Raw genomic sequence first — 26,553 nt, forward strand, 5'->3', positions numbered from 1 at the left:
GAAGATTCCCAGGAGCTCCTTACAACAAGACATGCCAACAGGGCCGTGCAGTGCTGGGGAGGCAGACTGTCCCCCTGATGGCCTGCCACCTCACCTGACCACCCAAACACTTGCACATTGCTACCCTGGTCACAGAGCATGTCTTCACCTGGAGCTAGTGAGTACACGCAAGTTTGTAAAAGAACAGGGAAGAAAAAATACCATTAAATAAATACCATTAAATACCATTAAAAAAATACCAGTCCCCAACTGCTTGGATGTACTCCCCATCTCTCCTTTAAGCAAGGGATTCTGTACCACTTCAGAGCAAAAACTTAACAGAAAACATAAGAATGGTCCCTGTGACTTCGCTAAATTTTATTTCCTATGGAAAGAAGTGGCTGTTTCAGGCTTACTTTTCAAATTACTTCATCGTAGCAATATTGGAAAGCACTGGTGATAGATAACAGATAGACAGGTGGATAGTATTATGTATTTTTATATCCCTAGTATCCGATAATATCCTAACTTAGGACAGTTGAAAGGTGGATTTTAGCTGTTTAAGAAAACAATACAAAACTCTACATTTAAATAAACCAAATATTTTAATAGTTACCAGGATTTAAATGTAGTTCTCCAAAGGAAAAATGTCCATGGCACAGGTTTTGCAGAAAAGTTCACATGTAGATAGTGAAGCTTCTAGAGTTAGATGTGAAATAACAGCAGCAACCATTTTTTAAACAATCTTGAAAGTTGACAACTAGTTTTAAAGAGCAGAATCCAGGTGGGGCAGTGTCTGATCAGGACGTCCCCCAAGAGCCATGAGCAAGGGTGAGAGACTGTTCAGGGAACCAGACAAGCCAGAGAAACAACCAGAGAACAAGGAAACCTCAGGCCACTCTAAGAAAACTATCCATACAAAGAAAAATGTGCACATCAGTAGAGAGAGGAGAAGAAATAAGTACAGACTAAAAACAAATCTGCTGATCTTGGAGTAAGACAAGAAATTCAGTTGAGCTGCTGGAAGAATTTTTCATTCTCATGGGATTCTCCTCACTTTTTTCTTACCAGTCAGTGCTGAGAAACTATACAAAGTTCAGGAATACTTTGTTTAGTGTCATCATAACACCAACTACATGTTAGTTTACCCAAAAAGTGCTATATTCCAAATTCTTAAATTCTCTGCTTCAACCAATTTATGCTAGACTTAAAACAACCTCACAGACCCCTGTGTGGAAGTGGGTTTTCCCACTACAAGTGCAGTTTCCTCCTTCACTAGTGCCTCTTTTCTTCCTGCTTGCGCTGGCTCAGGGTTCAAAGAGTTTGCTGAATGCGGCTCCCACCTCAGCGATCATGTCGGTGGCGGTGGTGGCGCGGCCGTGCTTCTGGAAGGCTTGCTGGTTACACTGCCTTGTGAGAGAGCAGGCGCCGAATGCGGCCACCATGAGAGGGCTGAACCTGGAAGGGAAGAGGCGTCAGCAAGCAGCCGCTGGGGACACGCCGTTGCAGGCTCTGATTCTGACTCCTGTTTTAGCCTTGGGACCCCAACTTGGCAATTGCAAGCCTGGTATGTCTGGGGAGAAGGTGGCTTTATCACAGCTGTAATAACCACTCCCACTCGGATACTGACAGGCCTGACAGAGGGCCATGGTCAAGAGCAGACGTGCTTCAGGTCATGTGTAATGTCACAGTGCTCTTCACTCCTTCCAGGATGTGGAGGGATGTCTGAGGTCTGAGAACACAGACTCTGGCTACCAATGCCACATATCCTGGGGAGGACAGGGAGAAAATGGAACAGCCCTCTGTACCTTTTCTTAGTGGAGTTAACATGAGACTCCGCCCTGTGGCTTTCAAATCCATGGGACACGCCCAGTTTAAATCCATGGCACTGGTGCTCGTGTTCAGGTGTGCTGAGACGTCACCGTCCCAATAGGTGGTAGGGAAGGCTGCTGGACAAGCTCACCTTCTAGAGGCTGGGGTGTACCAACCCAGCATGAGTGGCCATAACTTACAGGTACCATGATGGGTCTACAGAAGAGAAACTGAGGCTCACAGGGGTACAGGAACTGCCTTAGTTCACAGAGTTCTCTGACAACAGAACCAGGCCTAGAGCCCGTATCTTAGAATTCCACTGCCTCTTAAAGACAATTCACATCTTTAAAGACCAATGTCTGAGGAAGCCACACCTTCAGCCTGTTGTACAGGGTAAAGCACTGAATTTGCTAGAAGGTGTTCTCGACCTTAGCTACACATGAGAATTAACTGGAGAGCTCTGAAGACCACTGATGCCCCAGGCCCCATCCGCAGCAACTGCTGGGGACGGGGCCTATAGAAGCTTCTGTGGAGAGGACTAGCCTCTGCCCTGGGATGTCTCTGATGTAACACTGAGAGTTCATTTGGAATGTTTCAAGGGACTACTTCTCAAATGCGTAAGCTACTGAAATAGCTTACAAAATGAAATGATTCGTAGGACAAACGAAGATGTAGTCATACCCATTTGTTTTCTCAGGTCCAGCCAGGAGTGCCCAGTGCACCAGGACACCCAGGGAGCCCGACAGGAGGTCTCCTTGCCCACCACACCTGCGGTTGCTGCCTTTGTGGCTGCATACAAGCACTGTGCAGAGACAGAGCAGAGGTTGGGGCAGACATGAGCATGGTCACCAGTGCTCTGCTACACATCTCCTCAATGCGCACTCTATACCACCTACGGTTCTTCCCTGCTTGGTCCTAGCAAGGATTTGAGGCAGCCTCTGTTTTAGGGGAGAGGAAAATCAGGCACACAGAGGCTAGGCAGCCCCAGGACAGCCTGTGTGAGATGGCCAGTGGAGCCACCTACAACTACCAGAGCCACTGAGGACAAGCTCCAGAGGAGCACAGCTAAGAATGTCACAGTGACACCTTGGTCCTCCTGACTCCTGAGGCCCAGCTCCCAGGACGATGGCCCTATTCTATATCTCACACTTTGAAGTTGTCCTTATGTGGCCTGCCAACAGCATTCAGCACCACCCTGAGCAGAGGCCTCTGCTAACCATCATAAATTCATTTATGCCCGAGCATGTTAGAATTTTCTTTCTTTGGAAAACGTTTTGAAAATCAGGTGTTACTTTCTGTGAAGGTGTAAGAGTCAGAGAAAGCTTTCCGGTAGTAACAGAAGCTCATTTCAAAGGACTCAGAGTCCCTCCGAGGACACTCAGCTGCACTTCCTGGCCCCAGCTGTGTGTGAACTTGACAGCACTGACTGTGCTGATGAGGTTGTATTTGAGTGTGCACGTGTACACACGCATGCCCACATATGCCTTCACACTCCCTTGTGCTGATTTCAGGTATCTCCTAGGCAACTCTATTTCTTGTTAGGAGTCCCTTGTATTATCTCCGTGGTGTGCTGTGAGCAGATCTGAATGGAGGGAGGACTTCCATGTGTCTTCAGCTGTGCCTCTGCTGGGGGGATGGCGTGGACGCCGGCTCTCAGCACCTGGCTCTGCTCTCACTGTCCTGCTGAGCAGTCCACAGGATCCTGTGGGAATGGGACTCACCACATTCAGCACCCAGTGATCCACTACTACTGTCAGCTCACTTTCCAGAATTTTTATAAAATAGAACAAAGTGCAGTAAAATATTCAAATAACTGTATGGAAGCCACAGGCAAACAGAGGCAGCAGGTGGGGACCCTGGCCCGGGACCAGCATCTCCTGTTGTTGCGGGCACGTTCCCACTGGGCTGCTGCTTATAAATCATTTACGGAAACCTAGCCAATGGGTATGGTCTACAACCAGGAATTAAGGCTTGAAACATCTCTCTCAACACTATCACTTCCCTGTGCAAAATAGTGAGAAGTGAAACAAATATGAACTTTCAAGAAGTTGTGGTTGACAAGGTCATCAGGAAGTCCCTTTGTGATGAACACAGTGAACGCATGTGTGCACAGAGACCATCTGGGGCCTGCACCTGGCGTGGCCACACTGACCAAGCGGGTGCTGACCGATAGGCGCTGACACACATGGAAATGACTGACCCAGGGCTGAAATGGCACCCACCCACTGGCCCTGAGTGGACTGAGGCAGAAGAAAGCCACCACTCACCCTGTTGGCCATCAGAGATCATGTCGTGCTCTCCTTTCCGGACCACAGTCACGTTCCCCAGGGCCTGGCTGAGACTCAGCACAGTTGCACGTTGATCAGCACTGTCCACAGGACCTCCGAGCTACGACATAGCAAGACAACTCCAGAAAAACCAAAGCCTGCCTTAGACATGTAAAAATAGCCCGCTACGCACATGACAGGATGAAGAGCCCTGTCCTATCTGTCTAAAGGTGCCCCTGGGCATCTGCTAAAGGAAAGAAGGTAGGAGGCCCAAGGCATCACCTGTAGCAAGTCCTCCAAGCGGAGCGGACACTGGTGCTTGCTCTAGAGCCTGTGCTCTACCTGGAGAGACAAAGGGAAAGGAATACTACCCCAGGCTGGGTTCTAAAAGGGTTGCAGAAGTCACACACATCCAAATACTAGTGAGAGCTGACACTTACAGGACACTATGGGACACTTATGTAAGGACTCAGAGCTTTACATTCATTTCGTCCTCACACACTTTATGAAGCAGATGCTACCACAGTCCACATTTGAGAAATAGACAGGGCAGGACCAGGAAGTGACCTGCCAGAGGACACAGCAGGAGGGGCTGGCTGACCCCACAGCCCCTGCCTGCTCCAAGCCCACCACATCATCCAATCAGTGATGCACTCATCTAAAAGATACACCATGAAACGTAAGGTCACACGTTAGCATGTGAAAAATGTGCATCTTGGGGGGCTAAATGATCAGCTCCACTGGTTAGAGCACAGTGTTGTAATGCCAAGGTCAAGTGTTCAGATCCCTGTACTGGCCAACCGCCAAAATTTTTTTAAAAGTGCATCTTGGAATCTATGTGAAACGTATCCACTGTCTTGCAAGTCTGTGTCCCTGCAGAGATGTGTCCACAGGAATGAGCTAGGCAGAACCACAGAGCCATCCCTCGCTCCCTGCTCAGGACAAGGGGCTTGCATCCCCCCTTTTGGGTGGCACATAACTCACCACAGCTTTGTGCAGTCTGCCAAACTCCACGTGGTTGGGAGTTAGAACAGCATTCTTGTAGCCTTGGATAAGGGCTGGCTGCTGAGTAACCAGCCACAGGCCATCCTGCAGAGAACAAGGATGTGCACTCACTAGACAGGCCTCCGAGGGCCCCGAGCCGTGAGAAGAGGAGAGGCCATACTCACTGCGTCCACAACGATGGGGATACCCCTGGCCTTTGATGCTTCCAAAATGCCCTGCCAGGAAAGAAAACTACGCTGAGCAACAAGGCCATCACTTCTGCCATGGTTTAAATTTTAAATGTCTGTCACCTCCAAAACTCACGTTACAATTTAACTGCCAAATGTAAGGGTAGTGAGAGTTGGAGCCTTTAAGAGGCACATGAAAAGATGCCCAACGTCATTAACCAGTAGGAAAACATAAACCAAAACCTCAATAGACACCACTGCACACCAACTGGGATGGCTACTAATTAAAATGACAGACACTAACAAGAGCTGGGGACGATGTAAAGAATCAGAACCTCCACACGCTGCCAGCGGGAAGGTAAACAGTGCAGCCACCACGGAAAACAGTGGCAGTTCCTCCAAATGAGAATCCCACTCCCCACCATACACCCAAGAGAAATGAGAACACATGTCTATATGAAAAGGAACATAAAGGAACGATCACAGCAGCATTATTCGTAATAGCCAAGAAGAGAAAACAAACCAACTGTCCATCTAATGACTCAAACCAAATGTGGTCTATCCGTACAATAGAATATTAAACAGACATAAAAAGGAACGAAGGTCTGATACGTGCTACAATGTGGAAGAACTATGAATATGAAATGATGCTGAGTGAATAAAACAGTCAAGCACAGCACACATTGTATGATCCCACGCATACGAGTCCAGAACAGGCAAATCCAAGCAGACAAAAGTAGATCAGTGGCTGCCAGAGGCTGGGAAGATTAAGGGGAACAGGGAGCAAATGCTAATGGGTATGGGGTTTCTTTTTGGGGTGAGAAAATGTTCTAAAATCAGTTGTGCTGATGGTTGCACAACTCCATGAATATACTAGAAACCACTCAATTGTATACTTTAAATGGGTGATTTGCATGACTGGTAAATTGTACCTCAATAATGTTGTTTTTTAAAAGAAAAAGATAAACACCACCTCAGCAACTTACTTGCTATAAGACCACCTTGGGGATATAATTTAATTTCTCTGGGATTCATTTGAAAAACGAGGGCAAGAACAGACTTCTGTAGGGTTGTTTTCAAGACTACATCAGATAATGAGCTCGCTCAGAAAACACCCATTAAGTGCTGCTACATGCCAGGACTGGGCAGGGAGCTGGTAAGGGGGCAGCAGAATGCAGGTCTGCACCAGCTGGAACATGGGAAACGCTCAATAAACGCTAGTAAGCCGTGTGGCTGTGAATGCTATTTTACATGCACGGCAGTGAAAAGAATCAAAAATAAAATTCCAAATGTGACCTCTGGAGTCTGGGCTAGAAGAGCAGTGGGGCACACCCTCACTTCCCATCCCTCACATTTCCACATTGTAGAGAGTATTTTTTCCTAAGGTATAAATTTTTAAATTATGAACCTAAATTTACGGAGAAAAGTACCTAAAGCACAGAGAACTCTAGCTTTTTTCACCTTAAATTCGTCTGATCCCTCTTGTTTTCATTTTTCCACCCTGTAATCATCACCTCTTATTTCAGCACCTCAGGAAGCAGGACTGCCGGGAAGGGCTGCTGTGCAGGGCAGACTCCGTCGGGTAGTCTCACAGGAGGGGCAGGCAGGCAAGCCTCAACTCGGGGTTGCCTTGCAGCTACAGACCTACGGACGCCTCCATCCCCACTGTGTTCCCCAAAACTCTAATGGTTTCTTGAAGCAGACTACAGTTGGACCTGACGTCTCTGTGCCCGATCACACCGCAGGTGGCATGATCAGCTCTGACTGAATCCTACTGCCTCACAGGCTCCTACTGAGGATGCCCCAGCCTGAATCTTGTAGTTGCCAGTACAGAAGTCAGACCTATCTATACCCACACCAAGATATGGAGCAATAAATATTCGCCAAGATCTAAGAATCAAGGACCTTAAGGGTGTCAAAGGATGAGGGTATGAGATGTCAAAAGATGTGTTGTGAGCCCCACTCTGTTATCAACATGCGGGGCCAAAGGTTAACTGCCATCGTCATGAGGCTTTTCAGGACCAAACATTATGGCTCCATCCTGGCAGGAAATCCCCTTGGCCTCTACAAACCATCCAGAAAAGTGGCATGATCACCACCAGCAGATCTTCTGTTACATATAGAGGCTGCACCCCTGCTGTGCAGAGGCCAATCAATGCACTCTGCACCCCCAGACGGAAAGCCTGCACAGAGCAGCACAGGCCACTGGGCAGATCTGCTGTTTACAATGGGATTCCCCTGACAGCTCCTCCCCCTGGACACACTAGTGAAGGCTATAGCACTCCTGAACCTTGACCACCTCTTCTCGGCAAGCGGTAAAGACGTTCAAAGTTCTGAACAGTGCTGCCTGACAAACGACTTGCACCCTCATGCTAATTCCATGTCCCCTGGAAAACATGAGACTCCTACAGGCCTCTGTGTGCTGTGTCACCTGGAGCTACTGTTCCACTGTGTTTGACTGTCGCTCAGATTACCTGCCCTGAATGTGCACTGCTGGCTCCCTAACCACTTGCTCTTCTCTCAGCTCGCTCTTCTGAAAGGAACCCACAGCTGCCCACCCCCCATGCTTTCCGGTCGGGAGGCTCATAGCTCCCGGCAGGGTACCTCCCAGCTCCCCATGGACATCAGTCAGCGTCTTTCTTGTCACTGCCTTCCCAGTCTCCACAGTGCTCTCCTTTTCTTTGTTTAGAGAATTTTTATTAAAGAAAACTTTTAAATCCAAAGCAGTGGGAGACACATAGAAGAGAGGTATCTGCAAGAGTTCTCCCATTTCCTGAATGAGATGTTTAAGAGTTAAGTCTTTTGTGAAAGGCGTGTTCAGAAATCACATACGTTACCTTGATGTTTTCTAAAAGAGTGTCATCTCTACCTAAGCCAGGTCCTATGACAAGGACATGCAATCGAGGGAGCCACTTTTCCACCTCATGAACGGCATCAGGGCTGTCACTAAGCAAGGAAAAGAAGAACAGAAAGGTATGCTTAAACATTTATTTACTTTTTAAAACATTTTATTTTTAAAAAGTAATTTAGACTTACAGAAAATTTGCAAAAACAGTACAGAAAGTTCTCACATACATTTCCCCCGCCTCTCCTCATGTCAACATCTCACATACCCAGATTATCACAAGTAAGAAGTAAACACTGGTTCAATACTATTAATTAATTTCTCAGATTTCACCGGTTCCCACCCATGTCCTTTTCCCATTCTAGGATCCAATCCAGACCCCACACTGCATTTATCTATCTTAATCTCCATAAACTGGTTTACTTTTTTTTTAATGTCCCAGTTTGGATACCTATCTTTCAACATTTAAAATAAGATACAATAAGACACTATGGCTAATATCAAAATTATCTTCGTCCTCTAAAATTAACCAGTTTTGTTTCCACCACATATACTTGTAGGTATAAAGGATATTCTGTATACTTATAAACAAAGACACACCTGACAAGTTATCTAAGACTCAAGCGACTGACCCCGTCGTAGCACTGATGATGCCCTCGTTCAGAGTAAGACAGAGTTCTGCTGGTTTCCACCCCACCCTGCTGTCCAGCCTCTGCTCTTAGACTCTTAGAACCTGCTCTGTAAGGCTTGTGTGCCCTGTGCTCCCACCAGTCCTCATCTTGAGCTAACCTACAGTGGCTTGGGCCCTTCTAGAACTGTCTGCAGATCGCTGCATCACTCGACTCTGGAACACCCCTCCTGCTTTCACTCTGCTCCCAGCCATCTGAGTGTGGGACCCCTGCCTACTCTCACTCCTTCACCTCGTCCTCAGCTCCTGGCTTTAAACACCATCCACACCTAATGACTCCCAAGTCGAGGCCTTCTCTGATGCTCCACTCCTATCTAACACCTACTAGCCATGTCCACTTGGGCGTATAGCAGGCAACCAAAAACACCCCCCAAACCCAAATCCTGATCTTCATCCCCACTCAAATCTACCCCCCACTTCCCATCACATTAAATGACAACTCACTCAGACCAAACTCATAGTGGCATCTGGTCCACTTGCCTTTTCCATCCAATCTGCCAGCAAATCCTGGGGCTCTACTTTCCAAATATACCCAGAATCAGATCCCTTCTTGCCATTCTGACTGGACCACTTACCTATCACACCAGGATCCTTACAAGAGCCTCTAGCCCAGCCCCAAGAGCCCATCCCCCACAGTAGTGGGATGAGCCTTTTATCACACCAACTGGGCCCTGCCCTTCCTCTGTGCATTTTAGCGTGACCCCATGCCTGTGGCCCTGAGCCTCTCTGGTCACCCCAACATATCCACAGCACCCACCCTGAGCTTGGTAATGGCTCCTCCCTGTGTGTGGAAACCCCCCACCCCCACATGTGTCTCAGGGCTTTACCTGAAAGGCACTATCTGTGCTGCTGGAAGTTCTATGCACAGCACTGCTCTGGGGGAGCCCCACAGGAGCAGAAGTTTGCTCGGCTCAGTGCTGACCTCACTAAACCCAGAACACATGAAGGGTCTTGTTACTGCCTGAAAGGCCCACCGTTTTCTGCCATAAGCAGCCCTGTTCACACAAAGGCAACAGACCTCCTCTGGACCTCGGACTCTCCAGCCACTCCTGACGGGACAGAGTACACATGAAGATGGCCACCAGTCTGGAGCCCATCAGGCTGGTGCCCAGGTCTCTTCTCCCACCGTATCAACTGTCCATGTTCATCTTATTCTGGCCACAGAACAACGGACTCACCACAGTGTTCTTACTCCTTCTGACAGCACTCACTGACCAACACTGAGTACCCAGACACTTAACAGATGCTCTCAGTGCCAGTGTAAACGCTACATGACTGAGCAAAGTTGCTGCAAGGAAAGAGAAGCCCTCACACGGGCTGACTCACAGAACTGGGTGGACAATCAGTTCTGGGCTGTAGGACTTGATCACAGGCGCGGCCTCCCTGGCACAGAACACGTGGGATAAATCTGCACCCTGAGAAACAAGCACAAGACGCTGACTCAGCATGGGACTCACTCCACAGGCAGCACAGTGGCTTCAGGCATGAAGAGCACCCACCTAGCACAAGACACGTGATGTCCAACCACTCAAGAGACTCAGTAGTTACTACACATAAAGTACAGTAGTTAGGTCACAGCTCAGTGGCTTAGGAAAAGGAAAAGGCGCCTAAGAAAATGCCCAGAAAGTCAAGTCAGACTTCTGCTGCCACCTCAGAGCCAGAGCCACACAACACCAGACCAGCTGGACTGGGCCATCCTCCCTATGGTTCACATGAATTGCCATGGCCCCAGAGCCAAACCCACTCCACAGTCACTGCTCTGCTGAGCCATGAGGACCTGATGAAACGTCTGAGACACTGCCATTTTTCAAAAGCATCAATTGCTTAAGCTAGGACCTAAAGAGGCATCCCAGCATCATTCTGGTGAAGTGTGATATGAATAAAACTTAAATGTTTAAAAAATAAGTCTCAATTCAAGTTACTTTGTCATTGCACAGGAAGTCAGGTTAGATTTAATGGTGTTTTTATTACCTATTATTAGCATAAAATGTTATTTAGATTTCTATCAGAAAACATTTGCTTTAATCATATTAAAATAATCCAACTAGAAAAATCCCAATAAAGAAGTTTTAAATAAACATACCACTTTGAGAGCTGAGATTGCTGCAAAATATGGGGCTCCAGTGTACCTAAAAAAGATACTCAGAGTCAAAAACTTCTGAGAATAAGGCAAGCACACCTTGATTAATAAATAATAATAGGTTATCAATAAAAATTCAGAGACATAATACAGACATTAATTATCAATAACATATACAGACATGAAGCACACAACACAAACCCAACACCCAGCAGATGCTCAATAAGTGTTCAATAACCATGAATCAGAATTAGCAAAGTCAATCTTTTACATAAAACCTTTGTAGTATTTCAGGAGAGTCAAACTCCAGCTCAAGTGACCACAGTCTCCCTGTAACACGCTGGTTCCAGGTAAAGAGCTGAACTGTCACCAGAGGCAGACAGGACCACCCAGGAAAAACAAGAGACCGTGCACCCTCCCAACTGCTTCCACCTCACCGCTGTCTACACTGTCACTTCCACAGCACCCACCGGCATGCTCTGAGTACAGCAGACACTCAACAGCTGCTCTCAGTGTTAGGGTCAACATGCTAAGTGACTCTAGGTTTAACATCACTTCAAACGCAGAAAGGAGCGCTCTAGCCCTTGGCATCAGAAGAGCAACTTTTACGTCCATTCCAAACAGTGAAGGGTTTTACCAACCAAAGTAAAACCAACTGGGCACAAACACTGAGCACTTTACACACATGACCTTCTCCTGCAAAGTGGTGTTACCAAAGTGTCCTAAATGTAAAGGAAAGGACAAAATGGGCAACACACACACGCTGTCACCCCACAAAGTGAAGATGAGCCTCACCAATAAGAACAATGCATTAAAACAACAAGGAAGTTTGCCCACCAGACTAGCAAAGGCTGCTAATACTTACGAGGGGGGAGGGTGTTGGCGGTGGTACACACTACTGCAACTGTGGGGGGCAACTTAGCAATGTTCACCATAATTTAAAATGTATATGTATTTTAATTGAATAAAAATTCTTGTACGAATCGATCCCTTGAAAATAAACAGATTGGTACAAAAGGATATATACGCATGGGGATATCCACAGTCAGTTTTTTTCGTAGATGGCCAGTGTGGGGATCCGAACCCTTGTCCTTGGTGTTATAACACCATGCTCTAACTAACTGAGCACAGCCGTATTTTTAATTAAGAAAAAGCACAGCAGTAACCTACTGCTCTTCAATAGGGAATTGGCTAAATAAATTACAGCCCATCCTTATAGTAAATACCATACATCTACTTGTAAAGAAATGGTCTATATGAACCAACAGAGAAATATCCATGATATAGTGTTAAGTGAAAAGGTCAGATCACCGAATAGTATATATATAACACAGTCCCGTTTTTGTAAATAAAAAAAAAAATAGTTACATGCATAAAAAAGTCTGGAAGGCTAAAAACATGTCCATAATTTGCTATTATTATTGTTGCTGTTGTTATTGTTATGTGGGGTACTATGGGACTTTCACTTTTCACATTTCTGCAGTGTTGAATTTTTACAACAAGCAGATATTACTTATAATCAGAATAAAGATGTTTCTTCTTTTAAAGGTCAGTACCTAAAGCTAACTGACATATCTTTTTTTTTTTTTTACATCTGGCTGGTATGAGGATCTGAACCCTGGACCTGCGGTGTTACCAGTACCATGCTCCAACCAACTGAGCTAACCAGCCAGCCCCTAACTCATGCATATTAAGCTAGATAATTATACCCTAGAAAAGGATAAGGAGCTACACTACTGAACTTATCTGAAAAGAAAAACTGACAGCCCATTCTTCCCATGTAGACTTCCCAAAAATAGGGCAGGAGGCAGGGATTTGAGGAATCATATCCCTGACTCCTTCAACTCTCTCCACGGATAAGGACTGAAGGGCCCCAGTGAGCCTGTTGGCCCTGCATGGCCTGGTGGGGGAGGCTGTCCCTTGAACCCAGGGTCCCAAAGGCAGAAGGGCAGCCTCTCTGTGCCTGAGAGTTCAGTCCCCTGGACACGTTGCTCCTAGCTGACTCATAAAAGTGGAAGCTGCTGTCTTTCACCACCCAATGGGTCACCCACCCTGGAGATCTGACAAAGCCAGGAGCAAGCAGAGAAAGGCCCACCACACCTAACAAGGGTAAAGGGAGAGAGGGAGACCCTTGGGCAGAAAGAGAGAGGCCAAGCTGAGTGCCCAATGCAGTAGGATAGATGCACAACGACACAGACGAGATGAACCTCAGGAAAAGTGGGAATGAAGATTTCAAGCTTAAAAGATCAAGTGGAAGAACGTTAAAACAGAGCAAAATACAAGGAGATGGAAACCTTAAAGGGAAATGCCAAAGCCCAGAGGACAGATCCAGGGATCCAACATGCGGGGGGGTGGTAGTAGGAGGGGAAGAACAGACAAAAAGTAAAGCACCAGCAACAGAGGCAAACTTCCTTCATCCCGAGAGACTTAGACATACACACACAAAGGGCTCAGCAAGTCTTAAGCAAAATTAATGAAAAGACAAAAACTGGACACATGCTGGAGAAACTGTGGAATTCTAAGGAAAAAGAAAATTTTACAAACATCTGAGCAAGAAGGACAAGTTACTTAGAAATGCAAGCAAACTAGATGAGCATCAGACTTTTAAGGTGCAAAACACAAACCAGAAGACAACTGATCACATGTATAGATTACCAAAAGAAAATGACTGCTGCTAACAAACCCCAGAGTCAGCCAAGATGCAACAATTCAATACATCTGCCACAGCAAAAGACACTGTGGATCTGCAACAACGCAGAGCATATCACTCATGTACTCTGCCCTAAGATGCTGCAAGAAGTCAAAGCATTCCTACCCAATGACAAACTGTGAGGGAAGGCAGGAGAACAAACAGCAACACATCTCTCGATATACAGTTAATCGAATAGTTAAGATTTTATCTGGGGATGCTTAGCCCAACTGTTACCTAAGGACCTAAAGAGGGCAGAGTGGTTCCAGAAGTCACTTGCAGGCTGTCTCTCACAGGCTGCCTTATGCATTCAGAATTCATTGAGGCAGTTAGAAAGGCAGAAGATATAATTTACACACAAGCACAAATTAGTCTTCCCTCAGTATCCAAGGCGGGGGTTGGTTCCAGGACCCCCGCAGATACCAAAATCCACAGATACTCAAGTCCCAGATATAAAATGGCATAGTATTTGCATATAACCTACACATATCCTCCCGTATACTTTAAATCATCTCTAGATTACTCATAATATCTAGTATAATGCCTACACATCACTTCATTTCAGGGATTCAGGTAGTAAACAACAGGCAGCAAATTCAAATTTTGTGGAATTTTTTCCCCCCCAAATATTTTCAGTCCGAGATTGGTACAATCCACAGATGGGGAACCCACAGATACAGAGGGCCAGCTATATAAATCTCTATGTGACAAATACAACAGCAAAATATATAAAACCAGATCTATCAAATTTCATAAATGACTTCCAGCAATATCTTTAAATTGACAAAGTAGGCCAAGAGGTTACTGAGTGTTTTATACTGATTATAAAAGACACAATATGAAGTCTAGCAAATACAGAGAAGTACAGAATAGGAAAAAAGAGTCATCTCCCAACTACAAGCAAAACTTTAACACTGACACATACCAGTGAACAATTCCATCAGGGCTCAGAGTTTTTTGCAATTTAATCAAAAGTTGATCACTAAAAAAATACTGAGTGTCCTACAGGTTGAGCATCCCAAACCCAAAATTCCAAAATCCAAAATGCTCCAAAATCCAAAACTTTCTGAACACCAACATGACACTCAAAGGAAGTGCTCATAGGAGTATTTCAAATTTTTGGATTAAGGATGCTCAACCAGCAAGTATAATGCAAACATTCCAAAATCAAATAAAATCCAGAATCCGAAACTTCTGGTCCCAAGCACTTCGGGTAAGGGATACTCAACCTGTATCAGACTACATTTAGAAATGATTACTTGAATGGGTCAAACGAACTAGACAGACGAATGGATGATAGGTAGGTAGGTAGAGTACAATTGTTTAAATACTAACATTTTATCTGCCACTTACTCTTGACATCCTCCAACTATGCCTATTCTTCCATCTTGCCCTTTGAATTTCTTGGCACTTAGAGGAGGTATAATATTTCTCACCAACTGAAAAGTATTTTCCATATCCTTTGTAGAATGTGCTTTATGTAGCGAAAATGCTCTTTCTAAAACTGAAAAAGAGAAAAATGAAATTATTCAGAACAGTAAATAAATATCTATTAATATACATAAAGAACAGAGAATTAAGCAAAATATCCCACTAACCAAAACATTCTCCAAAGTTGACTTAATATGAATGCTACAGATTTTTATCCAATGATTTAATTTATTTCTGTAGGCAAATGATGTTAAAAAAAATTACAACATTAATACTAACACATGCTATATATACCAAGTATATTTTTGAAATGCATCAGAAATTTTAAAAGACTACCTAATTTCCAGAAAGATTTATCAAGTAAAAAGTACATTATTACTTAATAAACTAACGTATTTCATTTCAATTTCTCTTTATTATGTCTTTTGTCTCTTCATCCCACCTGTTACCTTATACTGTTACATTCAAAAGTCTGACAGATTCATCATACTATTCCCAACTGTCCTTCCAACATTCAATTGGATACCCATTAAATAACTTAGAAATGGCATTCTAAATATAGCACATATATTAAATTGGGTTCAAAGTGGCAATTCAAAATAATTTGATCATTCTGAGTTGTCTCTAAATACCTACATTTTAATTAGCATTTCTTGAAAAACTTTCTGCAGTGTATATTTTGCCTTAATATTTAAAACAGCTCAAACTAGGACAGAAATGGCTGATATATTCTATAGAGCCTAATGTATGACTAGATAATAAAGCATATATACTCTCCAGAATTAAAGGATCTCTGCAAATATAAACAATATTTTTTCAAACGAGGCACTCAACGTTTTTACCCTTCCAACTATGTCAGCAGCTGGGAAAAACTAGACATGTCACAAGTTCACTACAGACCAAATGCTCAATCAGCTCTTTGTGGTAAAACAGCTTTGTCTTTTAACTCTTCCAGTTTTACTTTTTATTCAACAAAATTATTCAAGTAATTTTCTTTAATGAGTAGATGTCACTACCTTAGCTGATATATCAGATGCTCGAGATGAAAAGACAGTACTAATTACCTTCAACCCAAACACCTTTTCACCTGCCTCCAAAGCAATTCAGGATGAAGACTTGGCACAGAATCACTGCAAACCTTTGGCCAAGAAAAGGTACAGCTAGAATTGCTATGCTAAGTACAGCTGGCTGATCCCTCTGCTCCAGAGGTCTGTCATCATATGCCACGTTTTGCTCCCGGTGACACGTCTGCAGTCCTACCTCCCTCAGGATGTGGCACCAGGCCACAGACGCACAGAACTGCCAGAGCAACCCACTCTTTCTTTCCATCAATTCAGTAAACTTCCCCCATGCCCACACAGCACCCTGAGTTTCAAGACCATACACTGTTTTTTCAACATGCACACTTACTGAACAGCATAAACGTGATGAGCTTCATGAAAGACGCTAAAACTACATGCATGTGTCTCTGCTAGTGGTTCTCAACATGGCGATGTCTAGAGACACTTCTGGTTGTCATATTCGTTGTGTGTCTGTGTATGTGCACTGCTGTTGGGTTAGAGGCCAGGGATGCTGCTCAGTACCCTACAGGGTCTAGGACAGCCCCCACAACAAAGACAGCTCTGAGCTATACCTATACATGTCTTAGTAAAGACAAGCGTAGTATTTTAAAACCATAATTTAACCTGCCTAGAGGGACTTTGATGATGGGTTTGTAATACTTGCGCTTGGACACTTTATGATACTCGTGTGTTATCCCATTTACTGTAAGCGAAAAATATACTCTGATTGTGCAAAAGCTCACACTACATTCACATAGCAATCTGTATAGTACCGAGAAACAAACACGTGGGAAAATCCTGTTTTGAGCTATTTCTTCACCTCATATACAACTAGTATTTTGCGGCAAAACGTGTGCAAACGTTATCACCTGCACAGCGACTTCACCAACCCACAACGTGAAAGTCACTTCCTTCCCTCCTTCGCTGTCACACTGAGCCTCTGTCACATCCCACTTCGGGGCTGCGGTGCTACCGCCAGGGCCGGGTCCGGGTCCCGTGAGGACCAGAACCCTCCGGGACGAGATTTTAAGATTCACGCACGAGGAAAGTAAATGCAGGTTACCCTGAAGCTCCCTCGGAGGCGTGACGTAACTGCCAGCAGCTTTCTGCTCTGTGATTAGAAAACCCGCCGGCCACCGAGGGTGAAATAGCCGTCACCGCCCCGTGCGGGTCCCGGATCGCCGGCGCGTGGGGACGAAGCGGACAAAGGACCGGGCGTTCAGTCCCGCGACGGGGAGAAGCGTCGCGCTGGGGTCCGCCCGCCGCCCGCGACGCCCCGGCCGCGCGTGGGGCCCTCGCCCGCCCGGAAAAGCGGCCCTCGGCCGGTACCTGTGTCCAGCGGCGGCCCGTAGAGCGCGAGCGCGGCCGAAATCAGCGCCACAAGGGCCGCGCCGGCGACCGCGGCCCCGGGCCCCGCCCGGGCGACCGTCCCGGGGCTGCCGGAGCCGAGCTTACCTCGCCCGCAGACCCCGGCCGCGCTGCGCGCACGGACGGCCATCGGTCTCCCGGCAGACCCCGCGCCGCCGCCGCCGGAAGGGGGCGCTCCATGCACCGGGGTCCGGCCCTCCACCAATCACATTCGGCGCCAGGTGATTGACACTCACGATGCCCAACCCGACCTGGCCCCGCCTCTAGCCCGGGAGTTTTGCTGAAAATGGATGAAGGAGACAAGATGGCTTGAGGTGTAGTGTTGGGTTTGTTTTATTGGCCCTTTTTGGGGCATGGGGTGTTACAGAAAAATGCTGGAGGTAGAACGCTGCCCAATCAGCAAGCAGGTTGCTGGCAAAACACCTGTCAGAGCTGGCGCGGGACATCAGAGCGCAGGTGCAGGGCCCTGAGGACGGCTCTGTGCAGCCCGGATATACCCGTGTCCTGCCTTGCGTCCAACACTTAGGTCGCCGGCTGGACCCCTCCCCTGGTTACCAAACTGAGGTCCGGCTGCCCGCCCTCTTAAAAAAAGAAAAAAAAAAAAAAGACTCCTAGGTCAAATGATTGGTGTTAGAAAAGCAGGTGTATTCAGCTGAAGGAGATGGCGGGCTGTCCCATCTCCAAAACTGACATTTCCTGAGGGGTTTCTGAAGGGGACGTGAGGGAATGGAACGAGGGAAGATGGAAAGCAGAAGGGAGGGGCACGTGAGCAGCGAGGGCTTCATGCAGGGTCTCAGGTGCAAGGTCTCGTCAAAGTTCCGTCTGGTTTCTGCTCCCGTCTTTATCTCAGGGTCTGGGTGGTTCCTCCAACCCTACAGGTTCAAGCTGGGTGAGCTGTGAGTCAGGCACAAGGTCTTGCCAAGGCTTCTGCTTTCTGTTCTCATCTTCACTGTTATCTCAGGACGCTGCACGGTTTTGATCTGCTCCAGTGCAGAATCATCTGCAGTCTTGTGTGGTTTTGCTTCTCAGAGCTCTGGTTGATTTGGCTGGTACCCAAGGTCAGCTTCCAGTCATCTGGCTTTGATGTCTCCTCAAAACTCTGAGTCTCAAGGAAAGAACATTAGTTTTGCAAAGTACTGATTAGCTTCTCAGCCTTGTTTTCCTATTTAGCAAGCAAGATAAGAAAGGCAGAGAGTGGGAAGAAAGAGTGGAGAGGGGGAAAAAAATGTTATTTTTTAAATTCTCCCGCCCCTACCCCCACCCCTTTGCAGCCCAGGAGGTTTTAGGTCCCAACATGGCTTCAGTCCTGCTCACTCCAATGCCCTGAACTCCAGACTGGTATATCCAGCTGATTAACCCCCAAACCAACTTACCCCAACTCCCCGCCATCTTCCCCATCCTAGTAAGTGGCAACTCCATCAATCCAGCTGCTCAAGCCAAAACACCTGGAAGGCTTCCTGACTTCACTCATGTCTCTCTTGTTGCTGACTGCCTCTCACACCTCCCTTACCCCCCTATTTGAAGCCATTTTCGTGGGTAGCCTGAATGATGGCAATAGCCTTTTGTATTAGCTTGCTAGAGCTGTCATAGCAAAGTGCCACAAACTGGGTGGTCTAAACAACAGAAATGTACCGTCTTGCAGTTCTGGAGGCCAGCAGCCCAGCATCAAGGTGTAAGCAGGGCTGTGCTCTGTCGGAAGGCTCTGGGAGGGTCCTTCATGTGTTTTCTAGCTTCTGGCAGTCCTTGTGTGTCTCTGTTCTCACATGGTGTTTTTCTCTTACAGAGATACTACTCATATTGGCTTGTTGGAGTGAGCAGGACTGAAGCTATGTCAGTATCTAAAACTGCCTTGGTTGCGGGAAATGTTAAAAGACAGTTTTGGTTTTTTTCGTAGCATGTGTTTCTCTGAGTTCCCTCTTTTCCCGTGGTTGTTTGATATTTTGAGCCTTGGTTACAGGGCAAGATGACATTATTTACACTCCCTCCGGGAGTCCCTACCAAACCACCAGCTCACAGAGCCACACTTCAGATCTTCTCCACTGGCCACCTGAGGTGTTTCTCCTTCAAAAGTCACCTGCTGCTAACAGACCAGATAAAATAAGTCATAATGTGCTTAAGAGCTGGTAATATCTAAAAGTGTTACCTTGAACTCCTCTTAACTCTTCCAGCAAATGCGTTTTAGTGAAAGCCACTTAGAGGCTCAGTGTCTGAAGCCAGTGCACAACCATGTCTCTGCTGTGGTGGACTTTTTGCCTCTGACCGGCAGTGGGGGATGTCCTTGGCAACATAAGACTCGTCTGAGACTTCCGTGAATCGCCCTACAGGGATCCATATGGCTCATCTATGAATAAGACCAGTGCTTTCTCTGAATGGAGCCTTCCAAGGAAGCCCCCAGCTGAAGGTCCCTGTCAACATTCCATAGCTCCTCACACACGTGGTCTCCTGGATGAACCACAGACATCTGCTATGGTTTGAATGTGTGTCCTCTCCAAAGCTCATGCTGGAACTTAATTCCCAAAGTGATTTGAAAGGTGAAGCCTATAAGAGGTGATTGGATCATGAGGACTACCCCCATGAATGTATTAATCCAGTCATGGAGTAATGGGTTAATGGTTCATCAGCCCATTATCGGGGAGTAGACTGGGGCCTTTATAAGGAAAGGAAGAAGCATGTGGAAACATTCTTGCTCAGCCCTTGCTATGTGATTCCCTGGGTCACCACAGACTTTGTGGAGAGCCCCCATCAAGAAGAAGCCTTTCACCAGACGTGCCCCCTGGACGCTGGACCTCCCAGGCTCCAAAACTGAAAGAAATATATTTTGTTTTCAAAGAAATTACCCAGTATCAGGTTTCTGTTATAAGTAACAGAAAACTGACTAATACAACATTAAAGCTCTTGAATAAATTATTAAAAACGAGTGCCCATATTAAGTGTGAGTAGTAGAGGAAAAGAAGTTAGGTTAGAGCGCAATGGTAATAACAACACTGAGGCCAAGGGTCTGGATCCCTGCACTGACCAGCCGCTGGAAAAAAAAAAAAAGTGTTAAATTGGAAGAGGAACTTTATGAGAAGATAAAGAGTTAAATGAAAGTTTTTTAACTGTATAACAAAATAACATTTTAAAGTTTTGGCCATCTTCACTTTCTAAGAAATGACATCTTTCGTGTGATGATACCACACTTCAGCATTTATAAGTCGTATGGAAAAAACAATCAGACTGATTAAAAGTTCTGAGTAAACCTAAAAAAATCTATGATGGCCTCTATATCTGTCAGTAGTGAATTTTCAGGGTCACTACCTACCCTGGTTCTTCTATGAGTCCTCTCACTCATAGAACTTGGGCCCACTGTGCCCAAGTCTGTCTACACTTAGGGTGATTAGACTTTCTGATGCCCTTTTTTTCCTCTGTAATCTGGTGTTGTATTAGTCTGTTTCTGTTGCTTATAACAAAATATATGGAACTGGGTGATTTATAAAGAAAGAAAAATTTATTGCTTACAGTTTCTGAGGCTGTGAAGTCCAAAGTCCATCTGGTGGTGGCGACAGTGACCCAGGAGTCTCACATTGTGAGATGGTGGAAGCAGAGAGAAGGAGACAGACAGATTCTCCTCTTCTTTTAAAGCCCTCAGAATCACGCTCTTGAGCACCATTATTAATCCATTCACTACAGCACAGTCCTACTATCTAATCACCTCTTCAAGGCTCCACCTTCCAATTATCATAATAGGATTTCCCACCCTCTTAACAGTCACAGTGGGGACCAAGTTTCTAATACATAAAAGTTGGGGGATGCAATTCAAGCTTCAGTGAGTTTTGGGGGGATGTAATTCAGTCTACCACAGGCGTCTTCCATGTCGTTGCCTCTAACTCATCAGACATGTTTGTATGTGTTTGTCTGCAGTGGATTGAATTGTGTCCCCCCAAAGTTTAATGTGTTGGAGGCTTGGTCCCTATTGTGACACTGTTATGAGGATGGGAAATCGTGTCATGGAAATTGAAAGGTGGAGCCTTGAAAAGGTGATTAGATTGTGAGGTCAATGCCCTAGTGAATGGATTAATGGTGGTCATGGGCATGGTCCGGAGGGCTTTAAAAGAGCTCATAAGAAGTTCTCTCTCTCTCAGTTCCACCATTCTGCCATGTGAGACCTCCATATCACTGTCACCACCAACAAGGCCTTCACCAGATGTGTTCCCAGGACCTTGGACTTCCAAGCCTCTGAAACTATAAGCAATAAATTTTGGTGGTTTTTTTGTTTGTTTGTTTTTTTATAAATTACCCAATTCCAGGCAGTGTGTTATAAACAGCAGAAATGGTCTAATACATTGTGCAAACCTCAACTCTGGACAGTTTCAAGTTCATTCCCATGGGGCTCTGGGATCCATGCAAATCGAGTTATGGCAGGTGCACTGGTTCCAGGTGAGGTGAGTGAGAAGACCAGAGCAGAGGCAAGGAGTGTGAACCCTTCATTTTTCCTTGGGCTTGGGGAGACAGTATCCTGCCTCTTACCATTGCCCAAGGGTCATGTTTTCACACAGAAGATCAAAGGGCCTCATGAAAACCCGAAAATCGACCACAGGGTTCAGACACTGGGGCCTCAGCCACAAATCAACTGGGATTCTGTTATGCCAATGACAACTAACAGGCATCTTCTGTTGAATCCATTTCAGTTTTTAACAAGACTTGTCAAGAACATGCCATACACAGAACTCTCACTGTGCAATGCCTGTGCTCTGTGAGTGTTAAGGCCAGCGTCCGACGGGTAAAAGAAATTTGCCCATGAGAACCGGGTAATAGGAAAAGGAAAAGAGTTTATTTCTGGCAGCCAGGGCTACGCAGGCCAATCGAGGAGCTCAGCCCCGAGTTGAAACCTCTCGCAGCTTTTATTTTTAGCTAGGTGGGAATTTTTTGCACCTGACACAATCTAGCCAATGTAAGCAAGCCAGCGATACATAAGCTAATTTTGTGGGTAGCCCTGTAGCCCCTCCCCACCCTGGATTCCCCATAGGGACTTTTCAGGCTAAAATGGCAGAGCCGCCTAAAATGGCATTGGCCATGCTACTCTGTTTATTCCCCCATGTATTTTAGCAAGCGACTTGTACAGAAGCAGAATGCATATGTTAAGGTCAGTAGGGGTTGGGGCGTCCCTTAACATTCCCCCCTGTTGTTGTAGTTATAGCAAATCATTGCTATCTTAGGGGTTGAATTTTAAAAAGCACGTTAAAGTCTCTTTAGTCTTATCTTAGTTGGGCGGTCGGTGGTCTGGACGCTCCAGCAGTCGGTGTTGGGGTTTGAGTTCAGTGCCGGTTTGACGTGAGCCCAATGTATCCAAGCGTCCTTTCCGGCAACCTTTACAGCTGTGGGTGTGCTGAGGCTCACCGGGTATGGTCCAGTCCAGCGGGGCTGGAGGGACGAGGCAGTTAACTTCTTTATGTACACCAAGTCCCCGGGTTGAGGGATGGGTCCGGGTGGCTCCTGCTTTGGAAGGGAAGCGTTAGCATTTAGTTTGTTTCTGATTTGTGAACAAATCTGTTGTAGGGTTTGAAGTTCCCCCAAAATAGGGGCAGGCAGCTTTTTGGGGTCAGCCTCCATTGGCACCCTGGGTAATAGGGGTGGGGGGCGACCGAAAAGAATTTCATAAGGTGTATATCCCTGTTTATATGGTGAATTTCATACCCTTAATAGTGCAAAGGGAAGGAGGTCTACCCAGTTTTCGCCAGTTTCTAAATGAAGCTTACTCAAGGTTTCTTTTAAAGTTCTGTTCATGCGCTCAACCTGTCCTGAACTTTGAGGGCGGTAGGTGCAATGTAATTTCCATTTTATTCCCAAACATTTGGCCAATTGTTGGGATATTTGTGCCGTAAAGTCAGGTCCATTATCTGACCTGAGGGATGTGGGTAGCCCAAACTGGGGTAAAATTTCATTGATTAATTTTTTTACTACTATAGAGGCTGTTTCAGACTTGGTAGAAAATGCCTTGACCCATCCAGAATATGTATCTACTAATACAAGCAGGTATTTGTATCCATACCTTCCAGGCGTAACTTCAGTGAAATCAACTTCCCAATGTTCTCCTGGAGTATTACCTGTTTGTCAAACTCCAGACCATCGATGAGCGACCTGTTTAGAGTTTACTTGAGTACATGCAAGGGATCGGTTAGTTAATGATTCAACAATTTTTGATGCATTATTAAAATTAAATGATTGTCTAATTAATTCTAATAGCTTTTTTTCCCCTAAATGGGTGGCTTGGTGAATTTCATTAGCCAAGCGTTGACCCATTTTTTCTGGTAGCCATATGGCTTTGTCTTTTGATTCATACCACCCAGTGGTTATGTTTTTTTGGTATCCCGATGTTTCAGCCTTTTCCTTGTCTTCTGGAGAGTACTCAGGTTTTAGTGGCAAATGAGGTTGTGGTAGCAAAGGTGCTACGATTGATGTCCCAGTTGGTTGGAGTGCCACTGTTTTAGCAGTCTTATCAGCAAAGTTATTTCCTTGAGTTTCTACAGTTGTTCCCTTTTGGTGTGCCTTGCAATGAATAACTGCAACCTTGGTTGGAAGCCAAATAGCTTCTAATAGTGCAAGAATTTCAGGAACATTTTTAATTGTCTTTCCTTCTGAAATGAGTAACCCTCTTTCTTTGTAGAGGGCCCCATGTACATGTACAGTAGCAAAGGCATATCTACTGTCAGTGTAGATATTTACAGTCTTACCTTCACTAAGCTGAAGGGCCTTTGTGAGAGCGATAAGTTCTGCCCGCTGGGCTGAGGCCTGGGACACGAGAGCTTCTTCCCATAGTACTCGTTCAGGAGTAACCACCGCGGCACCTGCATACCTGAGTCCGTCAACCATGTAGCTGCTGCCATCTGTGAAAAGAGCTACGCCTCCTTAAGAGGAGTGTCTTGCAACCCTGGTTGGGTGCCATGGAAGGCGACTAAGATTTCAAGGCAATCATGTGTGACTACGCAGCGGTCAGGGTCACTGTCAGGGAGCAAGGTGGCTGGATTTAGGGCAACCGGGTTGGAGAATGTAATATGTTCGGGTCCAAGCAGTTGGGTCTGGTAATGAGTTAACCTTGCATCTGAAATCCATTTTCCTGGTGGCATTTTTAGTACAGTCTCTACCCCATGAGAGGTAACAATATTTAGGGGCTGGCCCAAGGTTAACTTATTAGTTTCTTTTACCAGGAGTGCAGTTGCAGCTGTAGCTCGTAAGCATGTGGGCCAGCCGGTGGCCACTGGGTCCAGCTTGCATGACAGGTAAGCCACCAGTCGTTTCCATGGCCCTAGATCTTGGGTTAGCACCCCCTTTGCGATGCCCTTGTTTTCAGCTACAAATAAGGTAAAAGGTTTTTCTAGATTGGGCAGTGCCAGGGCTGGAGCCTGCGTAAGCGCAGCCTTTATGTTGTTGAATGCCAATTGGAGTCTCTCAGTCCAAGTAATTTGATCCCCTGGTCCCTTAGTAGCCTCATAGAGGGGCTGGGCCATTTCAGTAAAGTTGAGAATCCATAAGCAACAGTATCCTGCGGCTCCTAGGAATTCTTGAATTTGCCTTTTAGTCTTTGGCTCTGGTATATTTAGGATGGCTGTTATGTGGTCAGGGGACAATTTCCTTTCCCCTGTGCTTAAGATATATCCCAAATATGTCACCATCAGGGAGCAAAATTGGGCCTTTTTAGTGGACACCCGGTATCCTAGGTATTGTAAGGTCTTTAATAAATCCCCTGTGGCTTGTTTACAAATCTCCAGGGTGGGTGCAGCCAATAGCAAGTCATTGACATATTGTAACAGTGTTATATTTGATCCCCACTTTACCTTGAAATCTTGGAGGTCTCGGCTCAGTGCTTCATCAGACAGCGTAGGTGAGTTTTTAAATCCTTGGGGCAGTCTAGTCCATGTTAGTTGACCAGAGTAGCTTCCATCTGGGGCTTCCCTTTTGAAGGCAAACAGAGGCTGGCTGATTTTGGCTAGAAGCAGACTGAAGAAGGCATCCTTTAAATCCAACACTGTATAAACCTGATGGAGGGGATTAACCAGGCTCAACAACGTATAGGGATTTGGCACAGTTGCCTGGATGGTTTCCACCCTCTTATTGACTTCCTGGAGGTCCTGGACAGGCCTGTAGTCATTTGTCCCTGGCTTTTGGACCGGTAACAGGGGAGTATTCCAGCTAGACTTGCAAGGCACTAGTATCCCTTCTTGTTTTAATTTATTGATGTGAGGTTCTATCCCTTGTCGTGCCTTTAACAGAAGAGAGTATTGTTTTACTCTGATGGGGGTGGCAGTTGCCATGAGCTGGACCACTATTGGAGGTTGGTGCCTTGCTAGCCCAGGGGGATTAGACTCAGCCCAGACCTGGGGCACAAGTTTCATGTAATAATCTAGCAATTCTTGGTGGTTGGAGGTTTTATCCTCCTGCAATTGTTCTGGCTAGAGCTTATATTCTTTGGACAAAGGCAGTGTCACCAAAAGGGTGGCAGGTTGCTCCAAGCTTAGTGGAGCAGCCTGTGACTTAAAAGTGATAGTTGTTCCCAGTTTGCGGAGTAAATCTCTGCCCAATAAAGGCACTGGGCAGGCAGGCATTAAAATGAACAAATGAGTGTCTGTGTTCTTGCCTAAGTCAGTGAGTCGCCCTTCTGTCCATGAACAAAATTTAGTTTTTCCTGTGGCCCCTTGAATGGCAATGGGGGGCTTATTACTAGGCAATTCTGTTTTTTTCAGTACAGAGTAGGTAGCCCCATGTCCACCAGAAATGATACTGGTTTGCCCCCTACTTGAAGAGTTAGCCTGGGTTCCTGGGGGTTAAGGGGCATGGAACCCTGACGCCATCAGTCTTCTGTGTCTTCACCCAAATGAAGCACAGTATTAGTCTTTTCCTGTAACCGGGGGCAAGCCTTTTTCCAATGACCTTTTTTCTTACAGTAGGCACATTGGGCTTTATCCAATGGTGGGCATTTTTTCGCCCCCATGTTGACTGCTCCATTAGGGGCCTGAGGTTTCTTGGGTTGGCCTTGTGTGGCCAGCAGAACCTTAGTTAGTCTTTTAAGCTGCTTATCTTCAGGTGGGTCACAATTTGCAAAAACCTTTTGGGCTATTTCTACCAACTCTGAAAGAACCTTGCCCTCAAATCCCTCTAATCTCTGCAACTTCCGTTTTATATTGGGT

At 45.9% G+C, this 26,553-nt stretch overlaps 1 protein-coding gene across 3 annotated transcripts; it reads right to left on the bottom strand.

Annotated features, from left to right (window-relative positions):
- Positions 1–565: 565 nt before the first annotated feature.
- Positions 566–17,537, bottom strand: NAXD (NAD(P)HX dehydratase). Of its 3 annotated transcripts, none has more exons than XM_063102579.1 (10): positions 17,480–17,537; positions 14,886–15,036; positions 10,847–10,892; positions 10,090–10,178; positions 8,068–8,176; positions 5,228–5,278; positions 5,043–5,147; positions 4,059–4,179; positions 2,473–2,593; positions 566–1,437 (listed from the first exon to the last, which is right to left on the bottom strand). In XM_063102579.1, exons 1-10 carry the CDS (start codon positions 17,520–17,522, stop codon positions 1,287–1,289), a joined length of 987 nt encoding a protein of 328 aa, XP_062958649.1. In that variant the 5' UTR covers positions 17,523–17,537; the 3' UTR covers positions 566–1,286. The 3 variants fall into 3 exon arrangements, with proteins under 3 accessions (XP_062958649.1, XP_062958648.1, XP_062958650.1); XM_063102578.1 differs by having other exon boundaries at positions 17,354–17,527; XM_063102580.1 differs by lacking the exon at positions 2,473–2,593 and having other exon boundaries at positions 17,354–17,527.
- Between the last annotated feature and the right edge of the window lie 9,016 nt (positions 17,538–26,553).

This window comes from Cynocephalus volans, chromosome 7, assembly GCF_027409185.1.
Source record: "Cynocephalus volans isolate mCynVol1 chromosome 7, mCynVol1.pri, whole genome shotgun sequence".
Taxonomy (NCBI): Eukaryota; Metazoa; Chordata; class Mammalia; order Dermoptera; family Cynocephalidae; genus Cynocephalus; species Cynocephalus volans.